Source organism: Lissotriton helveticus, chromosome 9 (genome assembly GCF_964261635.1).
Source record: "Lissotriton helveticus chromosome 9, aLisHel1.1, whole genome shotgun sequence".
Taxonomy (NCBI): domain Eukaryota; kingdom Metazoa; phylum Chordata; class Amphibia; order Caudata; family Salamandridae; genus Lissotriton; species Lissotriton helveticus.
In genome coordinates, this window is record NC_136070.1 from 1254051835 (window position 1) to 1254073061 (window position 21227).

General features: G+C 51.8%; 1 protein-coding gene across 1 annotated transcript in view; it reads left to right on the top strand.

Moving 5' to 3' along the window:
- LOC144783414 (E3 ubiquitin-protein ligase rnf213-alpha-like) overlaps positions 1-21227 on the top strand; it is a 2376820-nt gene that overhangs the window by 729142 nt on the left and 1626451 nt on the right. Inside the window, exon 14 of the mRNA XM_078662402.1 lies at positions 4300-4493. Within this exon, the coding sequence (XP_078518528.1) occupies positions 4300-4493 (194 nt within the window). The remainder of the gene's footprint in view (positions 1-4299; positions 4494-21227) is intronic.

Sequence of the window (21227 nt, forward strand, 5' to 3'; positions counted from 1 at the left end):
TCTACCCCTCTACCCCCTTTCTACCCCTCTACTACCCTTCTACCCCTCTTCTACACTTCTATCCCTCTTCTACCCTTCTACCCCTCTACACCTCTACCCCTCTTCTACCCCCTACTACCCCTCTCCAACCCTTCTACCCCTCTCCAACCCTTCTACCCCTCTACACCTCTTCTACCCTTCATCTACCCCTCTACTAGTAGTAGTAAAAAGGCTTTATTTCGATAAAACATATCTTTAAAAGCAAGACATAGTAAATCAGCTTAATAACCACAACATGCACAGTAATCAAACAAAACAATTGTATAAAGGAAAATATCCATATTAAATTGAATTATAAACACTTAAAAAGGTCTAGCTATAATGACCATAATTAAACAATTTCATTAAGCCTTTTGGATCTGATGGACCAAGCCCATCTTAAAAATGTTGACAGTCAACACACATACAAAGGCTGAGTGTCTGACATCAGAATTCGCATTGCACAATGTAATGTCTGGTGCCTAATTCTCTGCATATTGGTTTAAGCCAACTATTTCTCGGTGATTTGTATGCCGGGCATTCGAATAGAAGATGAGCAACAGACTCAACTCTGGACGTGCAAAATAAGCAAAAGGGTGAGGTTTGAAAAGGGATCTTCCACCGTGCAGTCAGTTCACCAACTATACAAAGCCCGATCAGAAGGCTTTAGAATTACATCGAGGCAGGGTTCCCGAAATGCCAAGTCTTTGATCCTGAGAAACTCAACAGTAGCTCTGCCTTGTTTTGGGTCGGAACAACTTTTGCTGGGCACCCATCTCCAGTAGAGATTTTTGAGTACAGCTTTGGGGAGAGCAGATCTAGATGCCCAATCATCCCCAAACCCCAGCTCTACAAGCAAATATTTTATATCTTTAAGCCACTTGATTTTGGACCAACCTGGCATTGACATTACTTCCGACAACCCATCCGCATAGTTGGCTAGTTCTGGGACTCGCCATAGACATGCCCATAGTAGTAGGGGTGGATTTGTGCCTGGTCTTTAATCGAGCGGCACCCTATATCAAGTAGCAGGGGTAACGTCGGGGTGCTCTGAGGGAGGGCCATCAGATCCTTCAGAAATTTATTTTCAGACCTGGATAACTGGTCTATGTTATAAGTACCCCAGAGTTCTGCCCCATAGAGGGCCGCGCTAACTCCTCTCGCCTTGTATATGTCTATAACCGGGGCAATAGGTTTAGTTGAGGAAGAGCGCTGTTCCTTTAGGAGTGCCCCCACTACCTTTTTGTGGCTTAGCAACATCTTCTGGAGATGTGGGTTCCACTGCATTTTGTATGATATGCGGAAACCTAGTTAGTCAAATTCCGCCACCCTTTCCAGGGGCACAAGGTTCAAGGCCGGAGGATGCCCAAGTTTCATGGCGGGGTTCAGCACCAGGTATTTCGTCTTGTCAGTATTGATTATGAGCCCTCTACAGGTACAGAAAGATTGAAAACTATCCAAAAGGCTCTGGAGGCCCACAGGGGTCTTAGAGATGAGGAGGGTGTCGTCAGCGAATAGGAGAGTTGTTATCCGCTTGCCCACCAGGGAAGGAGCGTCAGATGGATTTTTCAACAGGTGCTCCACCACTCCGTTCACATAAAGGGAAAACAGAGTGGGGGCAAGGACGCAACCCTGGCGGACACCCCTATTCACTGGGATTCGTTTGGTCTTCTGACCCTGGGTACCCCACCTCACCTGGGCAAAATTTCCAATGTGGAGCCTCACCAATAATGCCAGGATATATGCAGGCATCCCCATTTCGGATAATACCCCCCACAGACGGTCCCGGGGCACCAGGTCAAAGGCAGTCTTCAGGTCGATAAAAGCGAGATAAAGACTGCCTTTGCCTAGTACGACCACCTTCCAATATAAGAGCAGTAATCTAAAGGCCTGCTCTATAGTCCCTGTGCCGGTCCTAAAACCTGCTTGATAATCCGAAAGGATTTTGTTATCATCAACCCACTGCAGCACTCTCCCAAGGACCACCTTTCCAGCGACCTTCTGGGTGGAATCAATTAAACTTATTGGGTGGTAGTTGGCAGGGTCGTCCCGACGCCCCTTTTTGAAGATCGGGACGACCTCTGCCCCCTTCCATGAATCCGGGATTGCCGCACCGTTATTAATGGCATTAAGTAGAGTTGAAATAAGTCTCCCCCATTCGGTAAGGTTGAGACGGAGCAAATCCCCCGGTATCCCATCTGGGCCTGCTGCTGTATGCGGTACTAAGGATTTTATCACATTTTCCACGTCCTTGGGTGTGAAGCAGTGGGCTTTGCTCTCCCCAAAGGGGACCATTACAGCTGGTAAGGTTGGCCCCTGCCTGACAGCCAAATCGGTGGTATATAGAAGCGAAAAGTGATCAAACCACGTTTGGCCGGTAATGTTACATGTGATGAGGGTGCTATCGGGCCTATTCCTAGCCCTTACTAGCTTCCAGAAGCCACTAGAATCCTTCCCGGCACTGGCTTTTTTAGATCTTGCCAGTACTGGTCCTCCCAGTCTTTCCTAGCTTCGCTGGTGGACAACTTGTATTCTATCCTGGCCAGCCGGATCAACCCCTCTACTATTTCTCTACCCCTCTACTACCAATCTACCCCTCTTTTACCCCTCTATCCCTCTTCTACCCATCTTCTACCCCTCCTCTATCCCTCTTCTACCCCTCTTCTATGCCTCTATCCCTCTTCTACCCCTCTACTACCCCTCTACCCCGCTACAACCCCTCTTCTACCCCTCTACCTGTCTTCTACCCCTCTACCTCTAAACTACCTCTCTTCTACCCCTCTACCCCTCTTCTTCCCCTCTACCCCTCAACCCCTCTACTACCCGTTTCTACCCATCTTCTACCCCTCTTCTACCCCTCTACTGCCCCTGTACCCCTCTTCCACCCCTCTACTACCCCTCTTCTACCCCTCTACCCCTCTTCTACCCGTCAACCCATCTACTACCGCTCTACTACCTCTCTATCCATCTTTTACCCCTCTACCACTCTTCTACTCCTTTTCCCTCTTCTACCCCTCTACCCCTCCACTAACCCTCTACTATCCCTCTCCCCTCTTCTACCCCTCTTCTACCCTCTACCCCTCTTCTACACCTCCTCAACCCCAACCCCTCTTCTACTCTTCTATCCATCTTCTACCCCTCTACCCCTCTTCTACCCCTATACCCCTCTACTATGCCTCTACCCCTCTACTCTTCTACCCCTCTACCCCTCTTCTATCCCTCTTCCCCTTTTCTACTCTTCTACCCCTCTACCCCTCTACTATTCTATCCCTCTTCTATCCCTCGACCCCTCTTCTACCCCTCTATCCCTCTTCAACCCCTCTACCCCTCTTCTATCCCTCTTCTACCCCTCTTCTACCCTACTACCCTTCTTCAACCCCTCTAACCGTTCTACTACCCCTCTACCCCTTTCTATCCCTTGACCCCTCCTCTACCCCTCTTATATCCCTCTACCCCTCTTCTACCCCTCTACTACCCCTCTATCCCTTTTCTACCCCTCTATCCCTTTTCTACCCCTCTACCCCTCCAACCCTCTTCTACCCCTCGATCCCTCTTCTACACCTCTACCCCTCTTCTACCCCTCTTCTACTCCTCTTCTACCCCTCTACACTACCTCTCTTCTACCCCACTACCTCTCTTCTACCACTCTATCTCTCTTCTACCCCTCTACCTCTCTTCTAACCCTCTACCTCCCTTTTACCCGTCTACCTCTGCTCTACCCCTCTTCTACCCCTCTACCACTCTTCTACTCTTCTACCCCTCTTCTAAACCCTCTACCCCTCTTCTACCCTCTATCCCTCTTCTATATCTCTACCCCTCTTCTACCCCTCTGCTAAACCTCTACCCCTGTTCTACCCCTCTACCCCTCTTCTACCCCTCTAATTCTCTTCTACCCCTTTTCTACCCCTCTACTACCCTTCTACTCCTCTACCCCCTTTTACCCCTCTTCTAGCCCCTTTTACCCCTCTTCTACCACTCTATCCCTCTTCTACCCCTCTTCTACCCCTCTACTCTACTATACCTCTACCCCTCTTCTACCCCCTACTACCCCCTACTACCCTTCTACCCCTCTTCTACCCCCTTCTAATTTGACTCAGGTTAATGCTTCCCAAGTAGCAGCCATGTGACACAGCACAGTTTCAAGAAGAAATGGGTAGTCTAAATGTATTGTTCCTTTTTCCTTTCTGTTCTTTCCCTTTCAACTTCTAAACTGGCTCGCATATAACATGGTGTTTCAATTCATGATCTCTTTCTAAATTCAGGTTATACTTGTTTTCCTAGGTAGTAGAGATTGATGCAGCAAACATTGTGATTGAAATGTTGGAGCCCACAAATAACCTCTTGCTACCCTTTGAAAATTGCAAAGCCTGGCTTGAAAGAGTGAAGTCTTTCAAGTACACAATGGAGCTGATCCTTTCAGATGAGTATCCCCTGATACGATGGAACAAAGCACAAGAGCTTCTAACAGATCTCAGGTTTGTGACTTTATTCTTTATCTCATCTTGTGATTGTTTTCATACTTGTTAGCATATGCGCGCCTTAGGCCTGCTAATGTAAAATGTTTTGCTGAGATATAGAGTGAGCCTTGGAAAATGTGGACACAGGATGCTTAACATTCGGTCTCTATATGTAAACAGCATCCAAAATGAAAGAAGGCTAGATCATCTTTGGGCACAAATGTACCTCATTGCGCGTCCTCAGTTGGGTGTGGAGATGCCTCTTTGTTAATTAATTAGCCATCATGAAATTATGCTGCACTCGTTGCCATTTCCATGCAAGAACTGGTCAAGCAAAGTGTTAAATGGTCCATATTCGAACTTTTTGAATAAACAACAGGAATTGTTGCAATGATACTAATATTATTGTTTGCCATAAAGGTTAACTTCTAATGCATGCTGCTTCCCACAATTTCCTTATGTGATAACCCAGGTGCCAAGACTGGATCCAGAACTTTTTTCAACAGCAGTTCTTTCACGCTGGCGCCAGGGGATGTATGACTGTGTCACAATGGTTCCTCAAGGCTTCATGGTTGAAGATGTCAGAGATAGTGTAAATATATCACAAGTGCCAGTAACGCACTTTCAATTTTTTTCACAACCCAGTCAATGCAGATCCATAAATGTCAGATTACAACAATATATTTTTTTCAGTTTTATCTGTTTGGAAAATGAAGGGTGTCATGTAATGACAATGCCGGGCTTCTACCATACAAATGGAGATACTACACCTGCCAATGCCATAGTCCCCGTGCCACATTTGAGGAGGGGGTAGCCGCAGGGTTTCGAGGTAGAGTGTCAGCTCCATCTGCTGGCAGCAACTTCTTACTTGATAGCTCCTATGCTACTGGGCTGCATTGCCACAGTGATGATCACCAGGCAGGTCTGGGCAGGGAAATCTCTCAATATAGCCCATGTGCAGCTATAGTTAGTGAGTGAGTGATTGGAGGGGTATCTGTGTTCCGAGTGAATATGGATGGTTACTTCATTATGAAGTAGAGTTCTTTGAAGAGGAGTGTCTTCAGTTCTTCGCTAAATTGGAAAATGTTTGTGTCGGTCGTGAGGGATACAAGGATGTTGTTCCAGATACTGGATTCATTTTTTTGTCTCCTGCCTCATGGTGCCCAGATTGTGTGTATACTGGGCCATGGGAGTGGGGAACTTTTCAGCCAGAAAGGCAGGGGTACCGGTGATGACTGCTTTGTAGATATGCTGCTGGTTTTGAAGATGGTCCAGGCTGGCAAGGGGAGCCTGTGGTGTTACTTCAGGATTGGGAGCCTGTGGTCATATTTCTACAGGCCCTTGATGAGCTTTTCAGTTCTACGTAAGATACCCTTAAGGGTGGGGGGGGAGTGTTGAGTCTGGAATACTGTGCACCATGATGCTACTGTCATCCAGATAGGAGAGTAGTAAGTAGGTAACCAGTTCATATTGAGCATTGTTAGAAAACTAGAATAGTGTTAACAAACTTGTAAAACGTTTGAAAGATGATGAGGGCTGTAAGCTGTTGCACCAAGGTGCTTGCAACCACGAGAAGGGTTGATTCTATTAGTAATGGAAAAGTGTGATTGCCTTGAGTTGGCTCTTGTTAATTTTTCATTGACTGTGGGAGGTAGGAGTGCATTGCACATCTAGAAATCTTGTTTTCCATCAGTGCGTAGATTTTGTAGCATGAGCATAGAGCGGCTGATTCTTTCTTGGATCAACAGGTGGGCCCTACAGTGAAGCACGTAGATTTCTGTTAGAGACTTGCAACCACAGATTACTCACCTTAGAATAGTCCACAGGTGTCACAGTGGCTCTGGAAACTTTTTTGAACAGTACCTGTAAGCGCTTGTAGGTGGTGCAGATGATTCCATGTGAAAATCTTCTATGCCGGATGTGAAACGCGCAGAACCATATTGGTGCCACCCACACACACTGAAATCAGTTCCTTTCTTTCCACGCCAACAGATGTGGATCTAAAGCTACCTCTGTCTTTCGACTATGCTTGTCAACATTTTTCATTTTATAAAATTCACATCAGTGTGCAAGGGAATTGTCCCCTAATAAGTCCACATCATTTACGCCTTGTGGGGATTGTCACAAGCAGATGGCTGTGACCAATCCCCACTTGATCTGTCTCTGGTGTTGGGCTACGGGCCCAAGACTTGCAGCAACTGTGCTCCCATGCACCCAGAGGCCATTAGGGAATGGAAGGCAATGCTCTTCGTCGCATGGCAACACAAGACCATGCACTGCCCTAAGTTTTGCATATGATCCAAATCTTGTCCCTGGAGCAGTTCCTTTGACTAGTTGTCATTCAAGTCCATGTAATCTGGTAAGTCTTAAGAATAAAAAAAGTTGAAGAGCAACTAAACTTCACCATGCCCCTCCAGGAGGTCTCGTAGGGTGTCATCTTGCCTCATGCACCCGCTCTGGCTATCATTCCACGAAGACAGCACCGCACCTGACCCCGCGCCAGCCCAAATTCCCCAGGCCATTGCAATACAGCTATGTGAGACATAAATAGAATAAAATGTATCATCTATATATATAAAAACGAAAGTATGTCTGTCCTTTATGCATTACTACACCATTCATCTGATCGCCATGAAACTTTGGGAAGTTGTTAAGTACACTCCCGCGAAGGTTTCTGTCAAAAACATTTTTTTTAATCGGCCCCAGGGCCCTAATAATCTTTCGAATACTGAAATAGACAGCGAAGTTGCGAGCATCGCCGACAGTTATGACCCCCAAACAGAAATCGATAGGTCAATCTACATCAGAAGCACGAAAGAAAAAGGCATTACGAGCATCAGAAACAGACGAGCAACGGGAAGCAAGATTAGAAGCTGTTCGAATACAAACTGCTCAAGCCCGTAATGCTGTTCGAATACAAACTGCTCAAGCCCGTAATTCTCAAATGAACAAGCAACGAGAATCAAGATTGGAAACAGATCGATTACGCACTGCTCAAGCCCGCTCGAATGAAACAGGAGAGCAACGAGAATCAAGATTGGAAAACGATCAATTACGCACTGCTCAAGCCCGCTCGAATGAAACAGGAGAGCAAGAAGAATCAAGACTGGAAGCCAATGAAGGACGCACTGCTCAAGCCACACTTAGAAATGTTTTCAAAAATAAAATGAATACGTTTCAATAACAATGACACAATGTAAATTTACTTTTATCATAAAGAGTTTCCTTGAATTTCCTTTCTTCGGAGATCGCAGCAACGCGCGATGAGTAAGCTAGTGTTTTATAAATGTAAGAGTTAATGAAAATTGGAATTAGCCATTCAGTTATAAATTTCATTGTGTAATGTAAATTGTCGATCAATATTCTAGGTGTTTATGGACATATTATACAATTGTACCCACTATGTTATTTTATGTCTCACATAGCTGTATTGCAATAGACGGTCACCAGATGAAGGCAGTTTTGCCGAAACGCGCGTAGCTCACATCTACCGCATTGCACACCTTCATCGCACTGTCTTTATCAATTGTATATCAACTGTATATTTAGTCTGATTTATTTAAATCTGGATTTCTCTCAACACCCTGGTACATGTCCCCTTCTTCTGTGGCTTTGGAGGAGGTTGGGACTTTATCTGTGGTGTTGCGTAGGGCGGCTGAGGCTCGTAACCTCGAGCTCCCTTCTGTGCCTATCAGGACCAATTTCCTGACCGAGGTGCTTGCAGCCAGCGTCCTCCTCCGCGGAGCCACTGCTGCCCTTCAATGACGCACTTACTGACATCCTGTTGAGCACCTGGAACAAACCTAACACAGGGGTTCCTGTAGAGAAGGGTGTGGCACCCGACGTCTCAGAGTCTGGTTGTCCATGCTTCAGCCTCGCTGAGTGCATTCCCTTCTGCTCCTCCGGACAAGGAATTTAAGAAACTGGAGCAGTTTGGGGAAAAATATTTTTACTTCTGCGAGTTCCAGGTTGCGGGTGGTGAATACTGAGTGCCTGTTTAGCCGCTATTCACATTCTGTCTGGGACACCGTGGCACAGGTGCTGCCTCAGTGCCTGGTGGAAGCTCGGGCGGTGCTCTCCCAGGCCATTACCAAGGGGAGAGATACTGCTAAATTCACTATTTGCTGTGGACTTGACACGGCCGATTCCCTTGGCAGGGCACTTTCCACAACGGTGGCGCTCCGCAGTTACGCTTGGCTCAGGACTACTGGCTTCTCCAGGCATGTCCAGAACACTGTGTTGGACATGCCCTTTGATGGCACACGCCTCTTTGGTGACAAAGCGGCTAGCACCTTGGAACGCTTTAAGGACTCTCTGGCTACTGCCCAGAACCTTAGGTCTCGCACCACACTCACCCCCTCGGGGTCTGCATTTCGCTCCTTTCGAGGTCAGGGTCGAGGTGCCCAACGCGTTCCTTTCAGAACCGCCGGCCGGCGCAGCCGCAGACTCAGCGCAGCAGCGGTCGTGGGGCCCGCAGTGGTGGGTCCCGAGGCCAGCGGGCGGGTCTATCCAACTGCCGGGGAAGGGACGTTCGTAGCAAGTAGTACCACTATGCTTAGTGCCATTGAGCACAGGGTCCTCTCCGTTTTCCTTCACAGGCTCATGATGCCATTGGCCTCATTTTAGCAAATAGAATTTGGAATTATCAATCAATGCCAGGCCTAGTACCATAGTAGGCACCCCAGGCTGTATTTTACACATAAATAGTATATATGTTTGAACAGTATTACGGTGTCACATGTGAGTAGGGTAGGGATCTATGCACCCATCCTGAAGAAGAAGCTTTAGGCTTCGAAACATGTTGAGGCACCCAGGAGGTTATGTACATTAATTACACTATACCTCCACCACACCTTTTTTAACAATACCAGCACAGAGGTATATTGAAATTCTTCTTAGCCCTCATGTGCTAGGTATTTTTTTAACACTCACTTATCATTCACTTCTGACCCTACCCATCTGAAAGAAACAGGTTAGTATTAGATTCCTTACCTTAGAATATCCCCAGGCGTCAGTCTGGATCCGGAAACTTTTGCGTAGCAGTACCCCTGCGCGTCGGTAGGCGTCGTCTGCAGGCGTCCCCTGCGGCTCCGCGTCGTCGGCGTCGTGCGCCGTGATGACGTCGCTGGAGTATATAGACGCCGCCTCCGCGCGCTGACGTCAGTTCTTCTTTTTTCCGCGCCAGTTAGCGCAGATCCGAAGAGCAGTACTCCGGTCTTTTGACCAAGTTTTTTTGTAACTACTTAATCTTCTACGGTGCCGGTAGGATGCCCGGTTTCAAGAGTTGTGACGGGTGCGACCGCCTGATGTCGGTCACCGACCACCATCGACTGTGCCTCCGGTGTCTGGGCGCGGACCACGACGTGGAGTCCTGCGTCGACTGTCGGGCCTTGACTGGTGAAGCTAGGCGGGAGCGGTCCCGCAAGCTTCTCGAGCTCCGAGTGTCGGCCCCGCGTCGAGAGCGGTCCCGGTCCGGTCGGAGGTCGAGGGAGCGGTCGAAGGAACGATCGCGGAGCCGCCATGAGCGCTCCGGGAGTCGCCATCATTCCTCCGGTTCGTCAGGTAAGCGTAAGAAGTCGGGGCGTCGTCATCGCACCCCCGACTCCCCCCGACGCCCGCGTGATGCGGCCGGGGGTTCGGGTGGCCCCACCCCCGCGGGCCCGCGTGGGTCGCCGACGCCGTCTGCCCCATACCCGTCGGTCCCTGGGGAAGGCGCGTCGCGTGATGAGATCGAGGCCTTCCTCATAGCTATGAGGGCGAGGTCTCCTCCGGCGGGGCCTACGGCGCCTGCGGGCCCGTCGGTCCCGTCTGGGGGCCCGAGCGGTTCGGGTGCTCCTGCCCCGACGCCGCCGGTGGCTCCGGCCACGGCGCCGCCGGTGGCTCCGGCCACGGCGCCGCTGGGCCCCTCAGGTTCGACGCCGGCTGGTCTGCCGGCCTCTCCGGCGTCGGTTCCTTTGGGCCAACCCGTGGTACCGCCTCCGCGCGGTGCAGCGACTCCGCCGTCGGTTCCGGCCGGCATCGGGTCCCCTGTGCCGACGCCACACGGCGCCACCCCCATTCCTCCTCTGACTCCTGACGCGGAGTCGGACCGGCGTCGTCCGACGCCGGATCCGGCGCCGATGGGGCCCATTGACCCCGAGGTCTATATCGTCGATCCAGAATACGACGATGAGGACGAGTATGGAGAGGGTTGGGGGGGGTCTGAGGACCCTTTATCCCGTGCCTGCCAGTATGATGTGGACTGGGTAGGTGATCTGGGTGATGCCAGTGGTCTGGACGAGTCGCCCAACCCTGGGTTTGTCTCCCCGAGCCCTGTGGCGTCTGAGGCAGGTGCTGCCTATTCGGTGGTCCTGATGAGGGCTGCCAAGGCCCTGAGCCTTGAGCTCCCCGTCGCGAAGGTCAAGCCGAACATTCTGACCGAGGTGTTTAAACCGCAGTCATGCCCCCAGGAGCCTCTGCTGCCGTTTAATGAGGCCCTGACGGATGTCCTTTTGGGCACCTGGTCCAGGCCCGCTTCTGGTGCACCGGTTGACCGGAACGTTGCCAGGCGTCACCGTCCGTGCTCGGACGACCCTGCCTTCCTATCCACCCATCCCTCCCCGGAGAGTCTGGTGATCCAGGCCTCCACTTCACAGTCCGCATTCCCGTCGGCTCCGCCCGATCGGGAATCAAAGCGGTATGACCAATTTGGTAAAAAGGTCTTTTCCTCTTTGAGCGCTGGACTGCGGTCTTGTAACACCGCGTGCCTCTTGGGCCGCTACACCCACTCCCTGTGGGATACGGTCGAAGAGTGTTTGCCGCAATGCCCCCAGGAAGTGCGGGACAAGCTCACCCGGGCCTTGGTTGAAGGCCGGGATGCCGCGCGATACTCGATCCGTTGTGGTCTGGACACGACCGACTCACTGGGACGGGCCATGTCCACGACGGTGGTGATTCGTCGCCATGCTTGGCTGAGATCTGCCAACTTCTCGCCAGACGTCCAAAATACACTCATGGACATGCCATTTGATGGCAGTCGCCTGTTTGGTGACAAAGCGGACCACGCGCTGGAGCGCTTCAAGGACTCCAGGGTCACGGCCAAGTCCTTGGGTCTTTCGACCCAGCGCCAGCAGACGGGTTCGTTTCGCCCCTTTCGTGGCCAAGGGAGGGGCGGTCCCACACGTGCTGCCAGCCACGCGCCGCAGAACGCTCCCCAGCGCGGTGGCGGCCGTGGTTTCCGCCGTGGTGGCGGTAGAGGCCAGCGGCGAGGTCAGTCCACGCCTCCCCCCGCTGCTGCGTCCAAGCCTTCCTAGTCCGAGCTTTCGGGCTCACGTGACGCCAGTGGGTGGCAGGGTTCGCCATCACCACTCCCGCTGGCGCGCGATAACATCGGACAGGTGGGTGCTGCAGCTCGTTCGCAGGGGCTACGCCCTCCCCTTCGAGTCCACTCCTCCAGCCATGCCACCGCAGAACCACCGTGTGTCGGGGGACCACTTGACACTTCTGCAGGAGGAAGTTACGGCCCTCTTGGCCAAGGGGGCCATCGAGCGCGTTCCTGGGCCAGAAGTAGGGTGTGGTTGCTACTCCCACTACTTTCTGGTACCCAAGAAGGACAAGGGAGGCCTGCGTCCTATCTTGGACCTGCGGAACGTCAACGGCTTCCTCCGGAAGGAGAAGTTCAAGATGTTGACTTTGGCTCAGGTCTTGGCTGCTCTAGACCCACAAGACTGGATGGTAGCGTTGGACTTGCAGGATGCGTATTTTCACATCCCCGTCCTGCCGGCCCACCGGCGTTACCTGCGGTTCACGGTAGGCCACGAGCACTTTCAGTTTATCGTGCTCCCATTCGGCCTTACCAGCGCCCCACGGGTGTTCACGAAAGTGATGGCGGTGGTCGCAGCTCATCTGCGCCGGTTAGGGGTTTCAGTCTTCCCCTACCTCGACGACTGGTTGTTGAAGGCGGGCTCGCCCCAGACAGTCGTCCACCACCTTCAGATGACGGCAGACCTCCTGCACGAGCTGGGGTTTTCCATCAATGTGCCGAAATCACACCTGTGTCCCTCTCAAAAGCTCCTTTTCATCAGAGCGGTTCTCGACTCGGCGCAGTTTCGGGTTTATCCCCCGGAACGGCGGGTCCGGGATATTCAGGCTCTGATTCCCATCTTTCAGCCGTTATCCCGGGTTTCGGTCAGGTTGACGCTGCGGCTTCTGGGGCTGATGGCCTCCTGCATCCTACTGGTGCATCACGCCAGGTGGCGGATGCGGGCTCTGCAGTGGGACCTGAAGTTTCAGTGGGCCCAGCATCAGGGCAACCTATCCGACCATGTCCTGATCTCGGAGGGCACTGCGAGACAGTTGCAGTGGTGGCTTACGGACCGCGATTGGGTCAGAGGCAGATCCCTCTCCCTTCCCCAACCGGAGCACGTGGTTGTGACGGACGCGTCCCTCCAGGGCTGGGGTGGCCACTTGGGAGAGGCGGAGATCAGAGGCATCTGGTCTCCGGCGGAGTCCCGGCTCCATATCAACCTGTTGGAGCTGCGGGCGATTCGCCTAGCACTGAAGGCATTCCTCCCCTTTGTCAACGGGAGTGTAGTGCAGGTGTTCACGGACAACACCACCGCCATGTGGTACTGCAACAAACAGGGCGGTGTGGGGTCGTGGACCCTTTGCCAGGAGGCTCTGCGTCTCTGGCAATGGCTGGAACGTCAGGGCGTGACTCTGACGGTTCAACACCTGGCAGGTTCTCTGAACGCCAGGGCGGACGAACTCAGCCGTCGGTGCTCGGTGGATCACGAATGGCGTCTGAACTCGGACGTGGCGAGAGGCCTCTTTCAGCAATGGGGAGAGCCTTGGTTAGATCTATTCGCCACAGAAGAGAACGCGCAATGTCATCAGTTCTGCGCGTTGGAGTTTCCAAGACGGCACTCGCTCGGCGACGCCTTTCGGCGCGAGTGGAGTTGCGGTCTGTTGTACGCCTTTCCGCCTATACCACTTCTGCCCAGAGTGCTGAAGAAGATCAGGCGCGACCGGGCCCAAGTTATCCTTGTGGCTCCGGACTGGGCTCGAAGATACTGGTATCCCGAGCTACTCAGCATGACAGTCGGTCCCTCGATCCGTCTGCCCCTTCAGGAGGACCTTCTGTCGCAGCAGCAGGGGACGGTCCTCCACCCGAACCTGTCCAGTCTCCACCTCCATGCGTGGAGATTGAGCGGCGACAGTTGAGGCCATTTGACTTGCCTCCTGAAGTCTGTGATGTCATTCTGGCAGCCAGGCGTCCCTCCACAAAGTCGGTATACGCCTGCCGGTGGAACAGATTTGTGGCATGGTGCACAGCAAAGGCTGTGGATCCCCTTTCTGCCCCTCTGTCTGAGGTTCTTCTCTTCCTCCTTTCCCTTGCCCAGCAGGGCTCTGCTCTGGGCACTATCAAGGGCTATCTTTCTGCCCTTTCCGCCTTCTTGAGGCTACCTGATCAGCCATCTTTATTCAAGTCCCCTATTGTGTTAAGATTCTTGAAGGGCATCACGCACATGTATCCTCCAACTCCGTTCGTGATGCCTCAGTGGGACTTGAACCTGGTTCTGACTTTCCTGATGTGCGCTCCCTTTGAGCCCCTTCATTCCTGTCCTCTCCGTCTTCTCACTTTAAAGACGGCCTTCCTGGTAGCCATCACCTCTGCCAGGAGAGTGAGTGAGCTCCAGGCTCTTTCTATTCAACCTCCTTTCTTGTCTGTTCATCCTGATAAGGTGGTGCTTCGGACTAGACCTTCTTTCCTGCCCAAGGTAGTCTCTGCTTTTCACATTGGGCAGTCCATCACCTTGCCCTCCTTCTTCCCGCCTCCGCATCCTTCGAAGGATGAAGAGCGGCTCCATCGTCTGGACCCAAAACGTGCGCTTTCATTTTACATGGATCGCACACGCCAGTTCCGGGTGGATGACCAACTGTTTGTTGGCTACGTGGGTGAGAAGAAGGGAAGGGCGGTACAGAAACGAACCATCTCTCGGTGGGTCGTCCTCTGCATCAAGGCATGCTACTCTTTGGCTCGGAAGGAGCCTCCTGTTGGGCTGAGGGCCCATTCCACTCGGGCCACGGCGGCTACTACTGCCCTGGGCCGGGGAGTCCCTTTGCAGGACATTTGCCAGGCGGCTACATGGGCCTCGCTGCACACCTTTGCGAGGCATTACTGCCTGGACAGTCAAGTCCGGAGGGACGGCTTCTTTGGCCGTTCGGTCCTCCAGGACTTTCTGGTGTAGGTTGTATTGGTTTGCAGACCCACCTCCGGGGTTGGTATTGCTGGGGTATCTATTCTAAGGTAAGGAATCTAATACTAACCTGTTTCTTTCAGATGAACAAGTTACTTACCTTCGGTAACGATATATCTGTAAGAAACAGTAGTTAGTATTAGATTCCTTACCGCCCCGCCCATCCTCCCCGTTCTGCGAACTGATACCTAGGGTTAAGGACATCCCTTTCAGGGCCCTAGTTTCAAATGGCACCAGTGTTGGTTCTCACATGGCTCTGCGTGTTCTGGCGCGGAAAAGCTGTGTGCAAAGAACTGACGTCAGCGCGCGGAGGCGGCGTCTATATACTCCAGCGACGTCATCACGGCGCACGACGCCGACGACGCGGAGCCGCAGGGGACGCCTGCAGACGACGCCTACCGACGCGCAGGGGTACTGCTACGCAAAAGTTTCCGGATCCAGACTGACGCCTGGGGATATTCTAAGGTAAGGAATCTAATACTATCTACTGTTTCTTACAGATATATCGTTACCGAAGGTAAGTAACTTGTTCTTCACTACCCTCATACACCACACATAGCGATCACATCAGTGCTCCCGCGTATTTGCTGGTTAGTAGCATGCGGCGTTCCGTAGAGGGACACGAAGACCCCTATGGTGAAGCATGACACCAAGGGCCCTTTTGGTGTGTGAGGGGTATGTAAAGAACACTATGTACTTCCCACCATTGTAGGAAACACATCCATTTTCCAGACCTTGTTATGCAGTCTTTTACCTATCTTACATGGGTGGATTCTCTTTGTTTATTAACTGTAGCTGTTGAGATTGAATCCACCCCTTGTGTCTGTGAAGACACGTTGCCTCTCCACTCCCTCTTTTGATATACATGTCAATCCAACACCGCCCCCCTCACAATCGCCTCAAAACCTTCCTAGTCTGGTGTTTCAGGCCCATCAGACGCCAGTGGGCGGCAGGATTCGCCATCACCTCCTCCATTGGCGCACCATCACTTCGGACAGGTGGGTTCTGCAGATAGTACGAAGGAGTTCCTCCCTCCCCTTCGACACTACCCCTCCAGCCATGCCACCTCAGTACCACGGCATATCGGGGATCACTTGGCACTTCTCCAGCAGGAAGTTGCGGCCCTCTTGGCCAAGTAGGTCGTGGATGTTACTCCCACTACTTCTTGGTTCCAAAAAAGGACAAAGGTCTGCGTCCTATCTCAGACCTCCGGAACGTCAATCGCTTCCTCTGGAAGGAGAGGTTCCCAATCCTCAAGCATGCTCAGGTCTTTTCTGCCCTAGACCCGCAAGACTGGCTGGTGGAGTTGGACTTGCAGGATGCTTATTTTCATATCCCCACCCTGCCAGCCCACCGGCGTTACCTACCGTTCACGGTAGGCCACGAGCACTTTCAGTTCATCCTGCTCCCTTTCGGCCTTACCAGCGCCCCTCGGGTGTTCACGAAAGTGATGGCAGTGGTCACAGCTCATCTGCGCAGATCAGGGGTTTCAGTCTTCCCCTATCTCGACGACTGGCTGTTGAAGGCGGGCTCGCCCCAGGCAGTCGTCTCCCACCTCCAGACTACGGTCGACCTCCTGCATTTGCTGGGGTTCTCCATCAACGTGCCGAAGTCGCACCTGATTCCCTCTCAGAAGCTCCTCTTCATCGTAGCTGTTCTGGTTATGGCGCAGTTTCAGTTTTATCCTCCCGAACAGCGAGTCTGGGACATTCGGGCTATGATTCCGATATTTCAGCCCTTGTCCTAGGTTTCGGTCAGGACGACCTTGAGGCTCCTGGGACTCATGGCATCCTGCATCCTGCTCACCAACCATGCCAGATGGCATATGCGGTCTCTGCAGTGGGACCTGAAGTTCCAGTGGGCGCAGCATCATGGAAACCTGTCCAACTACGTCCAGATCTCTGAGGGCACTGCACAAGACTTGCAGTGGTCGCTCATGAACCAGCGTTTGGTCAGTGGCAGATCCCTCTCCCTATCCCAACCGGAGTACACAGTAGTGACGGACGTGTCCCTCCTGGGATGGGGTGGCCACATGAGAGAGGCAGAGATCAGAGACCGCTGGTCTCCGGCGGAGTCCAAGCTCCATATCAACGTTTTGGAGCTCAGGGCGATCCTACTTGCACTGAAAGCATTCCTTCCCTCTGTCAAGGGAAGAGTAGGGCAGGTGTTCACAGACAACATCACCGCCATGTGGCACTGCAACAAGCAGGGCGGGGTGGGGTCATGGACCCTATGTCAGGAGGCTCTACATCTCTGGAACGTAGCTGGAACGTCAAGGCATTTCCCTCGTAGTTCAACACCTGGCGGGTACCCTAAACGCCAGGGCGGACGAACTCAGCCACAGGTGCATGTTGATCACGAATGGAGTCTTCACTCAGAGGTGGCACATGGTCTCTTTCAGCAGTGGGAAGAACCTTGGTTAGATCTATTAGCCACCGAAGAGAACGCGCAATGTCAGCAGTTCTGCGCGTTGGAGTTTCCAAGGCAAAAACAACAATTGATGGTCAGAATGCAGAACAATGTCATACATTCACCCCAGTACAGAGATCTGGGCCTAAATCCATCGTTTTTTTGCACTCCACACCAACCCAGTTCAGACATGGCCATATGCAAATCAGCCTTGACCCTGTGCCTCATGGGAACAGTCCAGCCCGAACTGCCAAGCCATGTCTTTCCTGGACCGGAATCAAGCATTCTAGGACCGGTTTCTGGCTATCAGCCGTCTTCAGCCAGGATAGCTTGACTCCAGTGGTGTGGAGAGCATGGGACTCACGTCTGAGCATACCCATCCCACTCGGGGTGACAAATGCAAAAACAACAATTGATGGAAAGAATGCAGAACAATGTCATACATTCACCCCAGTACAGAGATCTGGGCCTAAATCCATCGTTTTTTTATGCTCTCCACACCACTGGAGTCAAGCTATCCTGGCTGATGATGGCTGATAGCCAGAAACCGGTCCCAGGATTGAGTGGCTGATCAGGACTATGTCATCTGCATATAGGAGACAGTAAGATGTCTCCCAGTTTTGGAGCGTGTGAGTTACGGGCATTTAATCCCGGTACTAGATCAGCTATGAAAATATTAAAAAGTGTTGGGGCTAATGACCCGGGAGACTCCATTGTGGAACAACGGGTGGCTGCCCCAGTTGGCGGCCCTTCTGGGGTTTAGGGGGTGGGACGCCATTGGTATTTCCACCTTAGGCGAGGTAGTGGGAGATACAACGCTTAAATCCTTTTGGGATCTCCAAGAGGTGTTTCATATGCCTCAGACGCAGTTTTATCAGTACCTGCAGCTGCGGCATGCGTTATCCCCTAGCCTGCAGGCCTGGAGTCCATCCCTGAGTTCAGTCCCATCGAGGCTAAACTCTTTATGGGGATTTAGGGGAAAAGAAGATTTTGCGTATATATCAAACCCTGGTAGTACATTGCTCCTCCACACTTCGGAAGCTCGGTGGGGACTGGGAGGCTGACATGGGCGGGCTGGAAGAAGAGGACTGGGCGGAGGCCCTGTCAGCTCCACGGGGGGCGGCTATTGCGATGCGACTTCGCCTAGTCCAATTTAAATACCTCCACAGGGTCTACTCTACTAGGACGCGCTTGTGGCAGGCAGGTATTATCTCCTCCTCGGTTTGTCTGCGTTGTGACCAGGCGGAGGTACTTTTATTCACACAGTTTGGCAATACACATCATTGGATCGTTTCTGGAGGGGGGGGGGTCTTTGCTCGTCTCTCAGAGGTCCTGGGCTGGGAGCTTACCCACACACCACAGCTGGAACTGTTACATGTCATGGAGGGGGTGGGGGACAATATCTATAAACGACACCTTTTGCTCTTGGGACGCACCCTGGCAAAGCGGCACATTGCTCAAGCCTGGAAAGCAACGAGGGCTCCATCGGTGGCAGCTTGGAAAAATGGCCTAGATTTTTGTATGGGCCTGGAGCAGACCATTTTTGTGGCCAGGGGGTGCCCGCGCAAACATTATAAATGGGCGGAGTATCGGGGTCTATGGTTGGAACCCCTTGCGATGGAAGAGCCCTTGTTGCCAGTTTTAGTAGAGGATTTCAAATGGATATTGAGGGTTGGAATAAAGGGGGTGGTGGACGGGAATTGGGATCTTTTGAGCATTTTTCATGCATAACTGTGGACAAGGCAATGTGGACTAGTGCGACCTTTGGGGGGTGGGGTGTGTTACTCTTTTATGCTCCGGTATATGGGGCTGTTGCTTTCGGGTGGGGGGTAAAAGGCTACAAATCAAGAGTCGTTTGCTGTCTTAGATGTACTGGAAATGCTTTGGCAGAGGACTCTGGTGCGTAGGGCGCTGCGCGCTATATACAACCTGACTAATAAAATCTGTTTTCAACAAAAAAAAAGTGTTGGGGCTAAAACGCATCCTTTTTTAAGCCCTTTGTCCGTTGGTATTCGTCTCAACAGGAATGATCCATCACCCAACTTAATCTGAACCCAGGTGTTAGTATGCAGAATTAGAAGGGATTGGGGAGCCCCCAGCTATTCAGTTTGGACCATAGTCTGTTTCGATTGACTTGGTCTAAGGCTGCTTTATGGTAGATAAAACATAAATGCAGGGAACTCCTTGACGGTTCGGCCTTGTCAAAAAGCATTGCCATCGTTATTATATTTGTGGTTGTCCCCACTTCTTTCGCAAATCCAGTCTGGTTTATTGGGATAGCGGATTTTTCTTCTGCCCATGCCTGGAGCTCATCTAGTAACAATCCAGCAACATTTTTTGCCTCATTGTCCATTAACGCCACTAGCCGATAGTTCTGTGGGATTGACCTATCCCCTGACTTGTGGATTGGTGCAATGATAGATCCTCTCCAGGACTCTGGCAAGATGTTTGTCGTCCTTATTTCCCAGAACAGTGCTTCTAGCTCTTCAGCCCAAAAAGTAGACTCCTGCTTTTAGAGTACTGGTGGTATTCCATTTGGGCCCAGTGCCCCTTCCCTCCTGCCCATACCTATTTGTCTTTTAATGATCTTTATTCGATTTGTTGGCAGGTCGTCATTTAAGACGTCTCCATCTGCTTCCCGTAGTGCGATCTGGTTTCTTCTTGTATACGCTGTACTGGTGTTAAGACCTTCTGATATAACCGTAGAAAATTCCCCCTTTGCACTAAACTCTGAGTCTTTGTGGAAATGAGACCAAAGATATTTTGTCCATACTTCCTCCGAAATGTTTGAGGAAATCCTATCGTGGTTAGGATGAAGAAATTGATGTATGGTTCTCCAAAAACTTGCGCTGTGTTTTTGTTTGTTGTCAGAATGTAGTTTAGCGCTGAGATTGTTCTCTATTTCTCTGTTAGCATCCCTTTTTAGGTTTTGACTAGCGATGCATGCGTACGAAGTACGCATGCGCTAGCAAAATCTAATGATATCCTCTAATCCTCTATGTGGGGTCGGGTATCTGCCCCCTCCTCCCATTGGCTAGCTCCATAAATGGAGGCTAGCCATTGGTAGAAGGCTCTGTCTGTCAATCCCAGACCAGATTCGGGGGCGTTCCCGAGAATTTTTCCCTTTTGGCTACGTCAGCCGAAAGCCTCTTCTCGGGAACGCCCCCGAATCTGGTCCGGGATTGAGGGCACCCGCCTTCCTGCTCCTGTGCGATGGCCGGTATAGAGGCTGGCAGTCAGTCAGTCCGAAGCGCTGTGCTTCCCCCTGAGCGCTTTTTGTGCACAGCCGTTTTGCCCGTGAAAATCACCGCCGCAGCCCCGGGGCCGCGGAGAAGCCGAGGGAACCACCGCTGACGTCACCCGGGAGCCGCGCTGCCATTGGTTCAGGCTGCGGGAGGCTCGCCGGGCGACCTGCAGCAGGTGCAGAGCAGCTGAGAACAGGAAAGGGTGGATATATTAATAATGACACCACAGAGGCCTCAACAAAGTTATTCAATAGCACAAACTGCTTTTTGAATGTTGGTTTGAGCTTCCTGACCCTTCCTTGCTCACTTTCACTAAAAGAAGTGCGGACACAACACGGCGCAAGATTTTCATCATATCATCTGGTAAAAACATGCCAGCGAGCCTGCTCTCGGAGTTGTCATGCTGCAGCATTGCATAAAACAGGCGTTATTACCAGCCAGATCCCTGGTGCTAATCGCATCGGCTGCGAAGCATGAAAGGCTCAGTCAGTCCAGGCAGGGATTTAACCTCTGCCCTATGACTTACACCCAGATCTCTAAAATGTTCCTAACTCAGTATGATATATCACTGGCACAGGGAATCGTAAGAGGAAGATTGCGGATGCATTTGAAACGGGTCTCTTGATCTCTGCAGTCAGCGTTCACTTCAGATACCGAGTGATACTGAGGGACGAGGGCCCTATGTGTGACGTCACAGTCACTTCCGCCCTGCACAGCCCGCGGGAGTCAACAGATAGTGCTGTCCCGAGCAGAGACAGGTTTGCTGAAGGCTGCCACACTGCCAAAGCGCTACAGATGTAAGAGGCGCTTTCAGAGGCTTGACAAGATAACGATGCTGCCGAGAGGCAGGAGGCAGTGAA